General features: G+C 45.0%; 1 protein-coding gene across 1 annotated transcript; it reads left to right on the top strand.

The window, feature by feature from the left end:
• The first annotated feature begins 4,874 nt into the window (after positions 1–4,874).
• LOC123115301 (vegetative cell wall protein gp1-like) lies at positions 4,875–6,008 on the top strand. Its single transcript, XM_044536491.1, has 2 exons — positions 4,875–4,928; positions 5,049–6,008. The coding sequence occupies exons 1-2, from the start codon at positions 4,875–4,877 to the stop codon at positions 5,778–5,780; spliced, it is 786 nt and encodes a 261-aa protein (XP_044392426.1). The 3' UTR covers positions 5,781–6,008.
• Positions 6,009–17,233: the final 11,225 nt, after the last annotated feature.

The raw sequence follows: 17,233 nt of genomic DNA, 5'->3' as shown, positions 1-17,233 counted from the left end.
CGACGATCTTCCGATCGTCTCTCACCGCTAATGGCTTGATAAAATATTCGTGAGAGGTCGCCATTGGTGACTGGAGTTTTGGATATGGCATGAGAATCCTTTGCCGCATAGACCATAGAGCCTGCTGAGGGTCAACAAGAAACCACAGCTCATAGGTTTGGTAGTTTTCATGGCACGCGACGAGTTGGCCTTGTAGTGTGACCAAGGTGACATTGTTTTCGCGTGCCGGGCCTCGGAGGGCATCCGGCTGCCACACCTCGTTTTGGAGGTCAAACGCCATGATCTAGCAATGACGCAAGTTGGGCTCCATCCATGCGAGTACGTTGTAGTGGTACGGGGACACCAGGAAGTAGGCCAGCCCATCGACTAGAGCAACCTCTCTGTTGTAAGTCCATGGCGGTAGTGGCAGTACCACATTGAACCGCGGGCTCCCCGTCTCCCTCCAGCGTCGCTCCACGCCGTTATCGTCGAGGGTAAGGATCTTGCAGATCTGTCGGACGTGATTAGTTGAGTTCGTGATTGCGAGCACCTTGTACTCTCCTGTCAATGCCGCGCGCCCAAGGGTGCACGAAGTAGACAAGTGGTCTGTTGACGGTGGGAAGGGCAGGAGTTTAACTGCGCCGGTGTTAGGGTTTATCAGGCGGAGCTGCCCGTCCTTGCCGACAACACAGACTGCTCGTTCAGGACTCACGCCGGGCGTCCCATGCGGTGGCGGCGTGCCGTGGTGGCTTGTGGTGTCAATGCTTACCTGCTTGAGGACGTGGCCGGACTCCATGTTGAGGACGCTGAGGACGATGCTGCTAGGGCCGTCGTGGCACACGCCGACTGCAATGCTGGGGCCAGGTTGGGCTTGGGCGGCAGCGATGAAGTCCGGATGGCAGAGCAGGGAGTGCCATGAGATGCAGACGGCGCGGAAGCGGCAGATCGACTTGGCAGGGAGGCGTAGCAGGATGTCTTGGAGCAGGTCTAGCGGCAGGACGCCGTCGTTGGCGGTGGCGACGATGGGAGGGCCAGGAGCGGGCCTGGATCGCCTGGCTGCTGGGTGGAGCGTGGACGCCATGCTCGCCGTATGTAGCCGACGCAAACTTTTCCAATCTCGTCCGACCGAATTTGCTAGATTTCTCCCGTACGTGTTTGTGTTTGTATATCCAGCAAGCAGGACCAAAACACAAAGGAATCCTACCTGTTGACGACGTTGTCTCTTTTTTTAGGGTAGTTGACAACGTTTTCGCGTTAGATTTATTTTTTCGTTGCAATAATTAGTTGCCTCGAACGTGCCTTTTTTTTAAGTTGCCTCGAACGTGCCTTTTTTTTTTAAGTTGCCTCGAACGTGCCTTGCATGCGCACATAGCACGGCATTGCATGAACTATACTTTTTTCTTTCAAATGACATGGCATATGCCCTAAAAAAATGACATTGCATATGTGGTAAGCCCATCTTGAAAGTTATAAATATATTATTCGCAAAAACGTTACAATTATCTCCTTATAAACCTACGATCTTCAAGGTGAAAACCTACGATCTGATCTTCGATGGTCCGATCAGGCGACGGCGGCGCTTGCGCGTCGTTCTCTTCTTGAAGATGTCGCTTTTGAAGAACCTTCTTCGTAGTCCTTGTGCTGTCAAGAGATGATTCGGGCCGATGGACACTGTTGTATGTCGTCAATTATTGTTTCATCGCTTTCGGAATTTTTTTCTTTTTCCCCTTCGCCTAGGCATAGCTTCGGTCTTGAATGACTTTTCTATTTGCCGACGTGATACTTTGCGTGTGTGTTAGTGTTGGCTGTGTGCATCCTATTTATGCAGAGGCCGAGTGTCTACTCACAATAATTGTATCGCTTGATGCTGATTTTGAGTCAACAAAAAACACCCTTTGTTGAAAATCTCCTTCTAAACAAACAAAACACCTTTTGTTTCAGATGATATGGCATATGTGGTATACGGCCGCTACAGATCTTTTTTAAAAGATTATCCGGGTCATGTGCCGTCAGATCTGGCGCATCGAATGGCCGAGCGGCACCCTCCACCATCACAACACATGCCTTATTGCAGTTTTTTTTTCTGCAGGAGTGGTCATGTTGCAGAAATTTTAAGATTTTTTGGCAACAAAGGTCTTGATGCATATTCTCTTTTTTCCAAGAGAGGTCTTGTTACATATTAATTTGTTTTTGCAACAAAGGTCTTCTTGCAAAACTTTTTTGCAACAGAGGTCTTGTTGCATATTTGTTTTTGCAATCGATGTCTTGGTGCGTAAACGTCTCCACGTTGCGCAGAACTAGCACAACTGCGGTAATTGTTGCTATGGTGGGACTGGCAATTGCGACTACGCTCGGGGGGCGTCATCCAAGGATGGCCACACCAGTGCTACCGCGGGACGGCAGGGCGACTGCGGAAGCAACTCCCCATGGTGCAAGTGAACTCTGGTGCTCCCACGGGACGTTGAACGCGGCTTGAGATCTTGTTGCAGAGGCAAGACAGATGGAACCTGCAAGGAGATGAGAGTTCAGAGCGAGAAAGAGAGGAAAATGGTTGGGAGAAGAAGGTGGAGATTTTCGGAGAGAAGGTGAGGGGCACGTGGTTGTTTGGGGGATAGCGAAAACAAATGTGAATGTGTATAAAGAACGGTTGGATCATGATGGTCCCGCGATTGCGCGGGCGGCTGAACTCTACCCGTGATAGGTCGGCTCAAGAGAACTATTTTCCTTCCTTTTACCACGCATATACGATTTAACTTAAGTCGGACTTTGTATAGTTTGACCTAATTTATATTTGAAATATGAACATGATAATATTAAAGATATACAATATAAAATTTAATTCCATTAGGTGTCTAATGATATTCATTTGACATTGTGAATGTTGATATTTTGCCTATAAAGTTGTTCAAACTTGATGAAGTTTGACTTAAGACAAGACATATATGCGGAGTAAGAATTAGTGGTGGAGTATGAACATTCACGACTACAAATTTTATTTCATGACATTTAAAATTTGGAACCAGATAGATTTTAAATTTCTAGTTGTTTGATTACCCTAGAGAACATTATCTTCCAAGATAAGTGAATTTCCTAATTTATGAAATCTCAAAATAATCTTGCATTTGAGTTTGAATTGTTGAAATTACTAAAATTTATATTCAAAATTATCATATAATAGATCAAATGTTTTCTGATATTCGTTCCAAGTTCTTGTAAGGTGATAACATCATGTTTCCAATTTTTTATTATTTTGAATAGCCTAAAGACCACAACACTTAATGAAATTTCATATTTTTGGGCTTGAAATCCCAATAGAAAAAGTTTAATTCACTTATCATGAAATTTGTAATACAAGTAAGATTAGCTTTGAACCATATAAATATTAGGCTCAAATTACCAAAATACTGCAACAAATCTGGAAATACACTTATCACTAGCTGACAGGGCCTTGAGAAGTTCACCGTGAAATGGCACAACAATGCAATTACTAAAAGCGATGTAGCACAAGGTGACTTATGGGAGAGGAAGATATGATTGGCCCATTGCAGATGTAAAAGATGACTGGACGACGACCTGTGGAAGCATGCATCATGAGATATGTTTGTGGCCCGATTATAAATATTGTCTGCAAAAGGTTTCATCCAACCAAGAACAACATTTGCTTGACTGGATTAAAATCCATTCGATCACTATAAATTTGCTACATGAGAATGGCATGTAGAACTAAGTCACTTGTGCTTCCATGCACATCGACAAAATAATCCCATTGAGCATGAGCTTCAAGATTTCCAAAAGCTCCTTGTTCCAGCACTGAGCTGGTTTCTCTCCTATCCTCAGTTAGTGGTAGTGCCCGACGAGTTATGTGGTGCTGCGTTGGGGCATTAGTTTGGGCGTTGTGGCATATTCGGAACAAAGTCGAAGGTTCCTTCCCGTCTCATCCCGCTGACGTGATCTTAAAATGTGTCATCTTCTTGCAGCAATGGTCGCCGCTGGGAAGGCATCAAGACGCTGATCTACTGCAGCTCGCTCTTGCCCGTCTCAACAAGTCTACGCTTTGGCAAGAGCTCCTGTGCCGCCTCCCTAGGGACGTGAGGCACCTTTTGGTTTCACCTGTACGAGCCTGCGCTCTGGTTTAGCCTTTTGTGGCTTGTAACCCAAGACTTCCCTCCTAACGCTTGATCTTGTGAGGGTGTTGCTTTTGTGTAAGACTATGGTTTCGTGTACGCTGCCTGATGTGAGCTTTATTAATTTAAAGCCGGACGCCTTTGGCGTCTTTGTTCTAAAAAAAGCTCCTTGTTGGGCATTTCTTCTCTGCCACCCAGATTCGTCCTCAAGATTGTCATCTGTTGATTAGTGCTAGTCTTGCTACCCCTATCTAATGCACTTAGCATCCTACTGCCATGCCTCACTATCTAGAGTGAACGCCATGATCAAGCATAGACGTCTGCGGTCTACGACCTACGATAGTACACACGCAGCACTCGGGTGTAGGTGCATGATCCCGTTGATTACGACAACGGAAGCCCATATTTGCCCATATAGTATTTTTTTTTCACTATTAAAAAAATATTGAATAGCTTCTGATTAAAATCCCAAAATAAATGTGCATTTATTTATAAATGTTGAAACCAAAATACCCTTCAAGAAACTTCATGCTACCGAGCTCAGCAAAGAACTTCGACATGGGCGGATCAATTTCTCAACATAGCCTATGACAACATAAGTAAACCGAAATATCATTGTTGCGTGTGGTGGATGAGTCAGATATAAAGCGCAGGTGAAATTGTGTAGCAAGCTAGCTCTGCGATGCCGTTGGAAATCATGTGATCCAGAACTAACTCTTAAACACTGTATTATATAATGCTTGAACAAAACTCGTATGGAAAGAAGCAACTATGAATGCAAGAGAACCGGAGCAATTTGTGCAAAATAATCATAACTCACTTCATGTATTTCATAATGGCTAAAAATTTTGCATAAAATTTATCTGGAACAATTTGCAGAAGTTTTTCGTAACTCCCTCTATTTCATAATAATGGCTGAAAATTTTGCTTAAAATTTTCGATCAGTTAACTGTCCTGAACGTGCGATGGTTGGTTCAGAGGAAGGAGCAGCTACAGGTGTCACTGGCCTGGCCCGCCAGGACCGCCCGCCCCGCCCAGCCCACCAGGACCGCCAGGAACGCCCGGCCCGCCAGGCATGCCATTGCCGCCCTTACCGCCGGAGCCATCGCCGCCGCGGCCACCGACCCCGCCAGGCGCGCTGAAGCCTCCCTCCCCTCCGCGCCCGCCTTCCCCGCCGATGACGCCGTCTCCACCCTTACCACCAGCGCCGCCGCGCGCCTTGTAGCCTCCTTTCCTGCCTTTGCCGCCCGCGCCGCCCCGGGGGGTACGGCGGACGCCGAGAAGGCCACGGAAGCAGCTGAAGTCGCGACTGCCATAGCCAGCGTTACCTCCGTCACCCCCGCGTCCACCGTTCCCACCACGACCGCCATCGCCGCCACGACCACCGTCCCCACCAAACCGCCATCGCCGCCGGGGCCACCGTCCGGAGCACGACGGCCGTTGCCGCGGCGACCACCGTCCCCACCACGACCGCCATCGCCGCCGCGACCCCCATTGCCGCCGCGACCACCGTCCCCACCGCGTCCACCATGCCCACCAATGCCGCCGTCTCCGCCTTTACCGCCCGCGCCGCCATGCCCGAAGCAGCCGCCGTCCCCACCTTTCCCACCGGTGCCGCCGTTGCCGCCATACCCGCCGTCACCCCCGGCGCCGCCTTCCCCGCCGTCGCACCCATAGCCTCCATGGCCGCCCGGTTGGCCGGGCTGCCCGTGGACGATGTTGTTGGCCGCCATGCTGAAGTTCGATGAAGTGAGGTCGAGGCGAAGAGGTGGGCGTCGCGGTCTGGTTGGGGCAGCGCTGATCGTCGAGGCCGGGGGCGGACTGGCGGCGGCGGCGACTCCGGCCGGCTCAAGCTTCGTGTGCCGATCGAGATGAAACGGAGACTACCATATATATAAATGGTAATTGCTATGTATATATGGTAACGACGTCATATGTATATATGGTAATTGCTACGTATATATGGTAACGTCCGGACTAATTGATTCGTAATTAATTAGCGTGTGCTCGATTTCTTTCTTGTGTCTATGGCAACCCATGCCATCACGTATGTCTTGTCTCAAGGCAGAGGTATGACAGGAACAATAGTCGGACCAGCAATCACGTATGTCTTGTGTCTATTGACTTCCGTTTCTATCCCCGTTTTCACCCATAACGCCTCCCACATTAATCGCACCTTCCGCAAACGCACCCCCTCGTTCCATCGTTCCATCTACTCCTCTTGTACCACGTGACAAGCAATTCAAACTAATCAAAAAAAAAATCTACTCCCTCTCGTACCTAAATATTTCTTGACATTATGACAGTGTCAAAAAACGTCTTGTAGTATTATGTTACAGAGGTAGTATGCTGATGATATCCTGTGTTTGCCCCCTGATTTGTGTGAAAATTACTTTTGATGAAATTGATACAGGCATGGCACCATCAATTGTTAATGCTATCGGAGCTAAGTCAGTTAAAGAGAGAAGCCATGAAAAGGTTACGAATAATAATTTCAAGCATGCGGTCAGATTGCATCGAGGAAACGATGGTCATGTACGTCAGTTGTGTGGACCGAGAATTAATTCTATAGTTAGCAGATCAAAGATCAATGAAGTGTTGCATGCATTAGATTCAAGAGACGTGCATGGTTCTATACGCATGGTACGAGCAGATTTGGACTACAAGAAAAACAGGACGTGGAGAGGATCATCATGGGGCAGTATGGCAAGAGATCAGGCATGTTCCGATTTTAAACAGCAGTTGAAATCATGTCAGCTAATAGATATGCATCAAAGGAGGAAACTTGAGATAAAAGAAGATCCTGTACGTGACAAGGTGCTGCCAAATTTTAGGACACCTCCTAGATATGTCACCATAGGAGTCCTTTCCTTCCAAATCAGTTAGTAGTATTTTTTTTCCTTTGATTTGCGTCCACTAGTTTGTTACCTACGTGAGTATTCCTTCCGTTAGGATTTAGTGATTTGTTAGTTTATTTTTTAGACTCCAGATATTTCTTTGTTTTAGGCGTACAAGAGTTGAGCCATATAAAAGGCTGGCTTCGGCCATGTACGGAAGGGAGTTTGGAGTTTTATTCCGAGTATGAGATACACAGAAAAACGTCCGAGTTACGAACGATCATATCTTGTGTATTACCTGTGATTTTCCCATCGTGGAAATTTGCTAGCGGCGGAGGGTTGATCATCACATCGACGCCTACGTGCTGATCCGAGGGGGTCATTATTTTCGTTTGTGTATTTTTGTACACAGGTGAAAATTGTTCTTGGAGGTTACGAGGAGGAAAAGGGAGACGAGGTGTTGATCGAGTATCGCCGTGAAAGATCGGGCCATCTACACGCACGAATTAGCATCTTGCTAGTTCGGTCCATATCAAGTGGTATTCAGAGCTAAGGTTGGTCACGGCGATCAATTGGCAATGTCGTCTGGGGAGCCGAGCATCAAGGCTTTGAGCAAGAACATATTGATGGAGGAGGAAGGCATCGGCGAGGTCGTTCTTTTTCACACTCGTTGCGTCGTGAAGGAACGTCGTGTTAATTTGACGATCGATGAAGGTTCTGCGGTCAACATGGTGAGCACCGAGTTGGTGGAAAAATTGGGGCTGAATATGGCGGCTCTTGAAAGACCATACACGCTGAAGTGGTTTAAAGGTGAAATCAAAATTATTCATCGGATTTTGCTAATTTTTGATTTGGGAAAATATTGTTGTGCGGAATTTTTTCACGTTTGCCCTGTGCCCATGGTGTCGTGCCATATGCTACTTGGGAACCCATGGTGCAAACGTGTTGGGGCTGTTCGGAATTCCAAGAAAAATAGTTACTCTCTATCATGGAAGGGCCAACATATTTGTTTTATTCCTATGCCAGTAGATGTGTTCAGGACAGATTGGGAAGGTCGTTTGCGAAAAAGAAGAGAAGAGCAAGAAGAAATAAAGGAAGAAGTCGATGCGCCGACAAAGGGGCTGAATCTTTTGGTAGAGAAGGTGCAAGAGGACAGCGGTGCAAAGGGGCAGCGGTGGAGTGTTTTTAAGACACAGTGCAAGATCAAGGACCATGCATGTAAGATGATAATTGATGGTGGCAGTTTTACCAACGCCATTAGCAAAGATCTTGTGCAAGAATTAGGTTTGTGTATGTGGCGGCACCCTCGACCGCACCACGTGGAGTCGTTATACAACTCCGGGAAATTAAAGATTACACATAAGGTACGTGTACCATTTGCTCTTGGAGATTATATTGATAAGGTGGATTGTGATGTCTTGCCGATGGACGCTTGTCAGTTGCTATTAGGGAGACCGTGGCAGTTCGATCATGATGCAGTGCATGCAGGAAAATCCAATACATACACGTTCATGCATGATGGAAGACAGACATGTACTGAAACCGATGTCTGATTCTATAATCAAAATAGAATTGCAAGCTCCGAAATATTTGATGGTACCCAAAATAGACTCGAAACCGAGGACGGTTTCATTTGAAGGGAGGGAGGATGATACAGGCATGGCACCATCAATTGTTAATGCTATCGAAGCTAAGTCAGTTAAGGAGAGAAGCCATGAAAAGGTTACGAATAATAATTTCAAGCATGCGCCAGATTGCATCGAGGAAACGATGGTCATGTACGTCAGTTGTGTGGACCGAGAATTAATTCTATAGTTAGCAGATCAAAGATCAATGAAGTGTTGCATGCATTAGATTCAAGAGACGTGCATGGTTCTATACGCATGGTACGAGCAGATTTGGACTACAAGAAAAACAGGACGTGGAGAGGATCATCATGGGGCAGTATGGCAAGAGATCAGGCATGTTCCGATTTTAAACAACAGTTGAAATCATGTCAGCTAATAGATATGCATCAAAGGAGGAAACTTGAGATAAAAGATCCTGTACGTGACAAGGTGCTGCCAAATTTTAGGACACCTCCTAGATATGTCACCATAGGAGTCCTTTCCTTCCAAATCAGTTAGTAGTATTTTTTTCCTTTGATTTGCGTCCACTAGTTTGTTACCTACGTGAGTATTCCTTCCGTTAGGATTTAGTGATTTGTTAGTTTATTTTTTAGACTCCAGATATTTCTTTGTTTTAGGCGTACGAGAGTTGAGCCATATAAAAGGCTGGCTTCGGCCATGTACGGAGGGGAGTTTGGAGTTTTATTCCGAGTATGAGATATACAGAAAAACGTCCGAGTTACGGACGACCATATCTTGCGTATTACCTGTGATTTTCCCATCATGGAAATTTACTAGCAGCAGAGGGTTGATCATCACATCGACGCCTACGTGCTGATCCGAGGGGGTCATTATTTTCGTTTGTGTATTTTTGTACACAGGTGAAAATTGTTCTTGGAGGTTACGAGGAGGAAAAGGGAGACGAGGTGTTGATCGAGTATCGCCGTGAAAGATCGGGCCATCTACACGCACGAATTAGCATCTTGCTAGTTCGGTCCATATCAGAAATTCACAGTCTAGATCTTCAAATTCTGTACTCACATATTGGTGCTAAGCATTGGTAATTCCCACTTCCAAAATATTGTGCTTCCATTTTTATACGAGCTATCTTGAGACTGCTGGATTATGATTATTCCATTTTTATACATGTGCTTCTTCACCGTGTGGCGTTTTCAAATCAAGATCCTATTTTTTCATCTTCTTGTTGCACACCCTCCTTCCGGGTTTATTGGGCATCTAATTGTGCCAAACTTTGACTGTCTATATGGTTAACTAAATATAAACTATATGCTACAAAAATTATATGTTTGGATTTGTATTCGGAAGAGGTTTCCCATGGTATAATCTTTGTTACATATAGTTTAGATTTTATTAGTTATAAAATCTATAGCCAATCTTTTGCCTAGAATAAGATGGGGCCTAATACAAATGGATGGTGGGAGTATGTTGAGATACCTTGAATTTGATGCTTCCAAATATGCATGCTTCCTAAACATCGTAGACGTGCTTCTTCAATCTATGTAGCTCGAGTTAGTAATCCTCATTATGCTTGCAAAATTAGTTTTCTAACTGAAAATACTTCGTTCTTATATAGTCATGTTTATGATTATATTAACAAGAGTCTATGTTAACATTAGCTAACATTTCTATATCTTAGTTTATTCATGAAGCACACCACTTTGTGCATCTGATCTGGTTAGCAATCAATTTGTTATGCTTCCGATTTATTCCATGACTTTTCTTCAAGCCATTGTAAGTCTCTGCCACTTTTATCGCACAAATATTTTTCTTCTACCATTATCAGATACTGTTGTGTGCTTCAATCATTATTGGGTGTTGCTTCAATACGTAATCTTATCGTACAAACATTTTGCTTCTTTTAGTAATTTTTTATGGCAATGGTGTAGTTTGTGCTTCCTTTCTTTCTCACTTAATGCTTCCATTGTTTAGATACTTCATCGTACCAGGTTCCAGTTGTGCTTCTCTATTTTATTGTTCTGAGTACGAGCTGAAATCAACCAAGTACTGCCCTAAGTTGTTGGTTGTAGTGGAAACCTATTTAACATAGCAAATAAAATGGAAGATGAATTGTTCATTGTAGAAGATTATACTTGTTATTATTATTTTTAATAGAAGTTACATCAATTAAGAAAAGCTATATTTGGCATCAAAGTTTCGTCATCTCTAGTTCCATATATATTTTTCATCTTGACAACCTCCTATTATCAGACAAAATTTAGTTATACAAGGTGCGGTCCATTATGGTCTTAATAAGTGAAAAGGTGGAGATTAGGCGCTTCTAGCAAGGTGGGTGAAATCTTTATATTTTTCCCCTCAAAATCCTAGCAAACTGTTATGCAACTCTCGACAAATGAACCGAATTTTGTGCACATGTAAGTTGATAATTATTTTTCATAATTTATCCGTTATTTTTCTCGATCTACTAAAAACTCCTAATGAGGTGGACAAATTGTTGTCAGTATGAATCCCTACATTATTCCTATTTAGGTTGATGCACCAAAAATACTGACAACCATTGCTAGAGATGATAGTAATCGTTGTTGGAATTATCTCGGCTAGACCTAGACAAGAAAGGTAGCCAAGGGACAAGTGAAACGTGATAAAGGACTAGAGCAAAGCAACAACTATTATAGGTACAAAGCATTACCACGGTCTCATGTGACAACTCCGGACGTCATTGTCCTTTTTTTACAATATAGGATCAATGGGCCCCTAACTTTGAATTAACAATGCCATCAATTGGCTAGGAATTACAACCAGCCATGATGGCATAACGATACAAGGTAGTTGACTAGATAGCTTATGAGACAATGCAAACTATAAGAAAACAAGGTAAGGATAAGCACTACTTGCCAATGTCAACGCTGAACACACTCAGACACGGAAAGCAACCAAGAAGATGAAGCAAATGAGGATCAGCCTACGACCACATGCAAAATCGTTCATGCATGTTGCTCTCTGTATACCAAGCCTCTTAGTTTGAGTACACTATGATGATACCTCGCGAGATGGAGTCATGATTTTGACATGACTGGGGACAAGAATATAACCATCGGCATCGTGCAAGAGACAAAAGTTTTACAATAAGCCGTTCGACGTCGTGATAGCCTACAGTGTGACTCGTGGAGTACCGTGGTACTCATAATCTCATGTGACACCAGCACTGATTTCATTTTGTCATGTTGCGCTAGCAAACCAAGCCTAGTACTTCTAGGCACATGACTAAAAAGATTGGTCCTCGCGTCGCTGCTAGTCATCATAAGGGAACCTTCCCTTTCTTGTAGAACCTCGTTGCCGCCGAAAGATGTGGCTTGGATAAGCTAGAATCATGGACAGAGGCAGCGGGGACGTTCATCGTGTGGTGGCGTGCTTCCATGTTGGGGGGGGGGGGGGGGGGGTTCTCGTCGCTCCTCCGTTCGGGATGCTTGGTGGATAACATGCCCAATAGCTTCCTCGGTTGTGTACCTTTGGTGGGTTGCCACTCCTGACCTTCCTATTAGGAATATAGAGGTGGAATTCTGTGCAGCATCCGGGACACCGAATCTGGCCGACGTGTTGGTTGACGCGTGCCAGACTTCTATCTCTTCTGGTGTGGAGGGGGGGGGGGGCTCACGGTGGGGGATGCTCTCTCCCTGCTGCTACACGGTGGGGGGGGGGGGGGGGCTCACGGTGTGTGGCAATGAACGATGATTCTCCAGGTGCGTCGGGCTTAGTGTTGGCCCGTTCTAGGCTTGCAGAGGGCCCGTGGTGCTCCTTTGCAGGCGGAAGCTGCTTGGGGCCTAGACAGTGGATCCGCACATAGCGGAACTAAGGCCCCAATGAGGTTGGTTGGGTTTGTGGCGTTGTGGCTTGCCTGAGCCCTCATTGTAGTGGTGGTGGTGGTGGTGCTAATAGCACGATGCAAGCAGTCCACCATGGCGATGTGGTGGTCATGTTGCCGTTTTGTCCATTTTGATTTGGTTCACCGCTATTGAATTCAGTTCACACAAGCTTGGCTCCTACCCAAGGTATGTTCTTCCAAGAGGGTCGTTGCCAGTGATGCTCCAAGGATGTATCATCCAAGAGTATTTCGTCAAATTGGGTTGGGGCCAGTCGCGCCGAATTGGCATTTGAGGATATGACCTAGCTGAACCTATCAAAGTGCGGTGCGGCAGTTGTGCAAGTGTGGACAAAACAATTGATCGATGGGTCAATGTCAGTTATAGTGTCGTCATCGAATGAGGCTTCTCTTGTTGACGACATCTCCAAAGATCTTGCTTACGATCTCTTCGGGACGAGGTCAGTTAAGGTGCGGGCGGTCTATATCCGTTGGCGCCAACAATTGTATTTTTTTTCATTGGTTTTCCGTTGGTTTTCATTATAAAAGTCAATTATGTATTTTTCCTTTTCTTATCTTAACGTCATTGGTTTATAATTCATTAATCAGACTAGAAAATTGAGTCTGTAAAAAGCACCTAGCAAATGGTTGAAATATGGCTAGATACGTAAGGTCAACAGTTTGCGGTCAGATTCCATATTATACTCCCCATATGGGGTATGACTCGTTTTGGGGGTTTAGTAGCAGAGCCAAAACTTGCTGGTCTTCTGTCACTACCATACCTGCAGCAGCTTGATGAAATGTCTGCTCACGGCGTGCCAGCTCCAGCACACAACAGTTTGCCGCTAATGAATTCACTGCTATTGAATTCAGTTCAGAACAGTTTGGCTCCTCCCCAGGGTCAAAGGTGTCTGAGGCATAAGGTTCCAGGATGAAAGCCTTGTTCTACGACTGGACGCTCCATGATGGCATTGTCGAAGAGTACTCTATCACATTGGGCCAAGGCCGGTCGGAGCGAAGTGACATTTGTGGTTGTTAGCTGGCCAAACCTACCAAAGTTCAGTGGGGGTCGTGCAAGTGTTTGCGCAAAAAACAAATTGATCAACGGTGGTCGATGCCGTGACGGCGACATTCTCAGACGTCGTTTCTCTTCTTTACAACGTCTCCAAAGATCTTGCTTATGATTGCTTCGGGATGAGGTCACGTTCGGTGGTGCTGATTGTGGTGGTGTGCATACGTTGGCGCTAGTAGTTGTATTTTTTTCATTTTGTATACTGGTTCTCCATCGAATTTAAACCAATCAATCATGTATTTTTGCCTTTTCCTATCCTGATGTCACTGGATTATAATTTAGTCTAGAAAATTATATCCAGAAAAGCGTCGTTAAATAGTACAGCTAGCTGATGGCTATATTACATTGCCACTTCATATATAGCCAAGTTTATAGCCGGCAACTGCAATAGTTGCATAATGTACTACTTTGTTGATACATGATCCACCTTCCTCTCTCACAAACTGTCCTGAAGCGCGTGCTGCGACCTACTGTTAATCAATAGCATGTTTCCTTCTCTTTCTTCTTCTCTCTTATTCAACTCATCAAAATATAAAGTCTTACAGTTCGCCTAAATCAATTTACTGTACTTGCTCTAATCGCTAGATAAGTAAGGTTACTAGTTTGCATCCAGATTATACTCCCCATATATGGGTATAGCTAATTCGGGGGGTTTGGCGGCACGTCTAGAACCTACTCGGCCTTTCGCCTCCCGTCCCTGTAGCATCTTGATGAACCGCTTGCTCTCGATCATCGCGCACCAACTCCGGCAGACAAGCTTGAGATGCATGAGGTCGCGTGGTGGCGGCCGACAGCATGTCAGGGCCACGCACAAGGCCCGTGTCGCCGCCGGCGAGAAGAGGATGTCCTCGTGCGGCCGGCCGGGGGAGATGATGCTTTCCTCGTAGAGCGTGGGCGGCCACACGCGGTTGCTGTAGGACAGGCGTTTCATGTTGCCGGTCGCTGGTGTGTATGCGAAGGAGCAGATCGCCCACCCCTCGTACTTTTTCATAAACAATACTACTAGCATAGCCCGCGCGGCAGCACGCCGCGCCCATCGTTACGTTGTATTTATATAGATCGTAAAAGGCATTTTTATATTTGTAACAATAGAATCGTCCATGGCTAAAACCCAGACAGAGTATATCCGATGAGTCCAGTAAAAAAAGATGGAGAAGGGGACATTTATTGCAGCTATGCATGATACATACTAAGAGCGGAAGTTTACACGTTGATACATTACTAATAAGGTCTACTTATTGGCATTGTATACAACACGTCGGGCCTGTTGATACACTATGTGATAAATTCTGCATACGGTTATATTAAACTTTAACTGTTAACTATTTGATTAATTATTCAATTGTTGCTTATTCAACTCTAATTTTTATGTTGCAATGTATGTATAAACATCATATTGATATAGATGCTGAAATCTTTCATAGATAAAATCATTATTGCATAAAAAGAATCAATGCATTGCAGATAAAGGGAATACATATTGATATTGCATGATAAAATTTGATTCTTCAATAATTCATAGCATCCATGTTCAACCGCTTGCTGGATTTGTGTCGATGATGAAACTATACAGAACTTTGTTAATACTTTATGTTCAGATTACATACATGATAAAAGGAAGACTAATGTGTTAATTTTTTGACTGTTGATTGGTTTCTAGTTTGACATCATCTCTTTCTGGTTTGCAGGGGCATGCAAATAGATATGCTTACTTGGTTTGTTTAATGGGACCAAACACGAAGGTAATTACTAAGGACTGTTTCAAGACAACCATCTAAGGTTAACCTCATGATAACTTCTCAATATAGAGATTGGATCAACTCAAACTGGAATCAATATAATTTTTCATTTAAGTTTGCGAATTGATGATAGAGAAAAACATCCCCAAATCAAATCGTAATAATACATGAAGTAGAATGTGAAACATAAATTAATGCACCCTTTCACCATTATGTAAGCAGCCCAGTTAGGAAAATAAATTGAATTTCCGGCACAAAAGAATAAAGTCTGGCATGAAATTTGAAAGATGTATCTTGTCATGTCCTAGAGTAGCTTAACAGAGTTGTGTATATCAGCTTAATACAAAAATAATATAACACCAAACTATCTGTAATTTATGTCCGCTCAGTTCAATCATAGATTCCATGCTCATCAGATGAGGATATGTAGCCTAAATCATCTTCCAAAAAATATATGCAGAAACATTCTTTGCATTTCTGTTTTCATTCCTTCAAAAAAATAATCCTAATACAAAAATAAATACGATTGTGCTTCATGCAGTCACCACATCATCAAAATAGTGAAAATTCATGATACCGTTAGAGCTCAGTCTGCAAAAACCTTAAACACTAAATTAGTATTATGTCCACACTTTGACTCGAAAAAAATAATGCCACCTCAAAGCGCAGTTGATCTCCCTCCCGCTCCAACGATTTGGCCTTTTCTTGCTTGAACACTCAGTTTCTGATTCATTAGATTGAGCTCCGCGTGTTATGAACTAATACTTTTCTCTCCATTATCAAGTTTGCTTGTAGATTGCTGCACCTCAAGTACATCAAAAGATGCATAGGTAATTTGTGCAAATTGGAAGGCTCACAGTACACAGGAATTTGATTTCTCTCATACTTCAAACAGAAGAGGTGAAACGGAGTAGCAGAGAGAGAGAGAGACAGAGAGATAGCTAACAGTACACGGTCCGTAAACAACAGTCTGTCCTTTAGATGGAAGTAGCCCGTGAGTACATGACTGTTTTTGCCGGATAATCCTGCAGCTAACCTTGAAGGGCGAACAACGCAGCGGCCTAGTGTACGTGCAGCTATTCGTGCTCAAGTGGACCTTGAAAGCGCGCTGCCCGCACGCGGAGGCGTTGCCGGTCTCGTCGCGACTTGCTGGTACTACAGTGTAGCACCGTCGAGATGGGTCGAAAGGAAGCGACATTCTGTCTCCCTTTCTAAAAACTGCTTCCATATGATGTCCAGACTTTCCTTTTCATGATTTCAGCCAACATGCTTACATTATTTCTTCGCTCTGGTTGAGAGCGGATTCCTATCAGCAGTGCAGGGTTTGACCCACCGAATATGAAGCCCACAAAGGATGGGTTCAAGTTACTAATTAGCTGCTATTTGAGTTATGAACAGAATCTTGTCTAGCAGAGAATCAATTGGAGGTCGAGAAAGAGCGAATTAAATGACGAAAGGAGCAAGAACAACCGTCTGCACTCCATGCGTGCTGGTGAGGAGCCCGCAGCTGAACTCGATGATGTAGACAGCCACGCCGAAGTAAGCCCAGCTAACGCGTGCGCCGATCCATACCAGGCCCCGACCGGAGCCGCAAAGAAGGTCGACGGGGAGGAGGAGGCCTCGAGCAGCGACAGCGCGTCGCCGACGGCCAGGACGTGACGGCGACGACCACTGCTAAACGTGAAGCCGAGCGGCTGGCTGAAGGAAAGAAGGCCAGCGTAGGAGCAACCTCCGATGGCAACCACCATGGTACAGAGGCCGGAGAGCCTCCTGGTGGTGATGGAGTCGATCGGTGGACCGAGAGGAGGACAATCCAGGAAAACATGGCAGAGATAATCGCAGCGAAGGACGACAAGGACAACGTCCGGGCGTCATCACGGGGCCTCAAGGAGCTTTCTTGCGTGATACCTCGCCCTCAACACCGCCGAGCACCGCCGCCTCATCGTCGCTGAGTTCAGGCGCGCCTGTCTCGACGACACGACCAGCACATGCCACCACCGAACTCTGACTGCTTGGCCTCCACCCTGCCCATCCCGC

Source organism: Triticum aestivum, chromosome 5B (genome assembly GCF_018294505.1).
Source record: "Triticum aestivum cultivar Chinese Spring chromosome 5B, IWGSC CS RefSeq v2.1, whole genome shotgun sequence".
Taxonomy (NCBI): Eukaryota; Viridiplantae; Streptophyta; class Magnoliopsida; order Poales; family Poaceae; genus Triticum; species Triticum aestivum.
The sequence above is the reverse complement of the archived record's forward strand: the minus strand, read 5'-3'. Positions and strand labels throughout refer to the sequence as shown.

What these genes read in the sequence shown, in the direction of transcription:
- LOC123115301 (XM_044536491.1), top strand. Translation starts at nt 4,875, where the DNA reads ATGAATGCAAGAGAACCGGAGCAATTTGTGCAAAATAATCATAACTCA. An exon ending in ATAATCATAACTCACTTCAT is followed by an intron (nt 4,929 to 5,048) that starts GTATTTCATAAT and finishes ATTTTCGATCAG; the next exon opens with TTAACTGTCCTGAACGTGCG.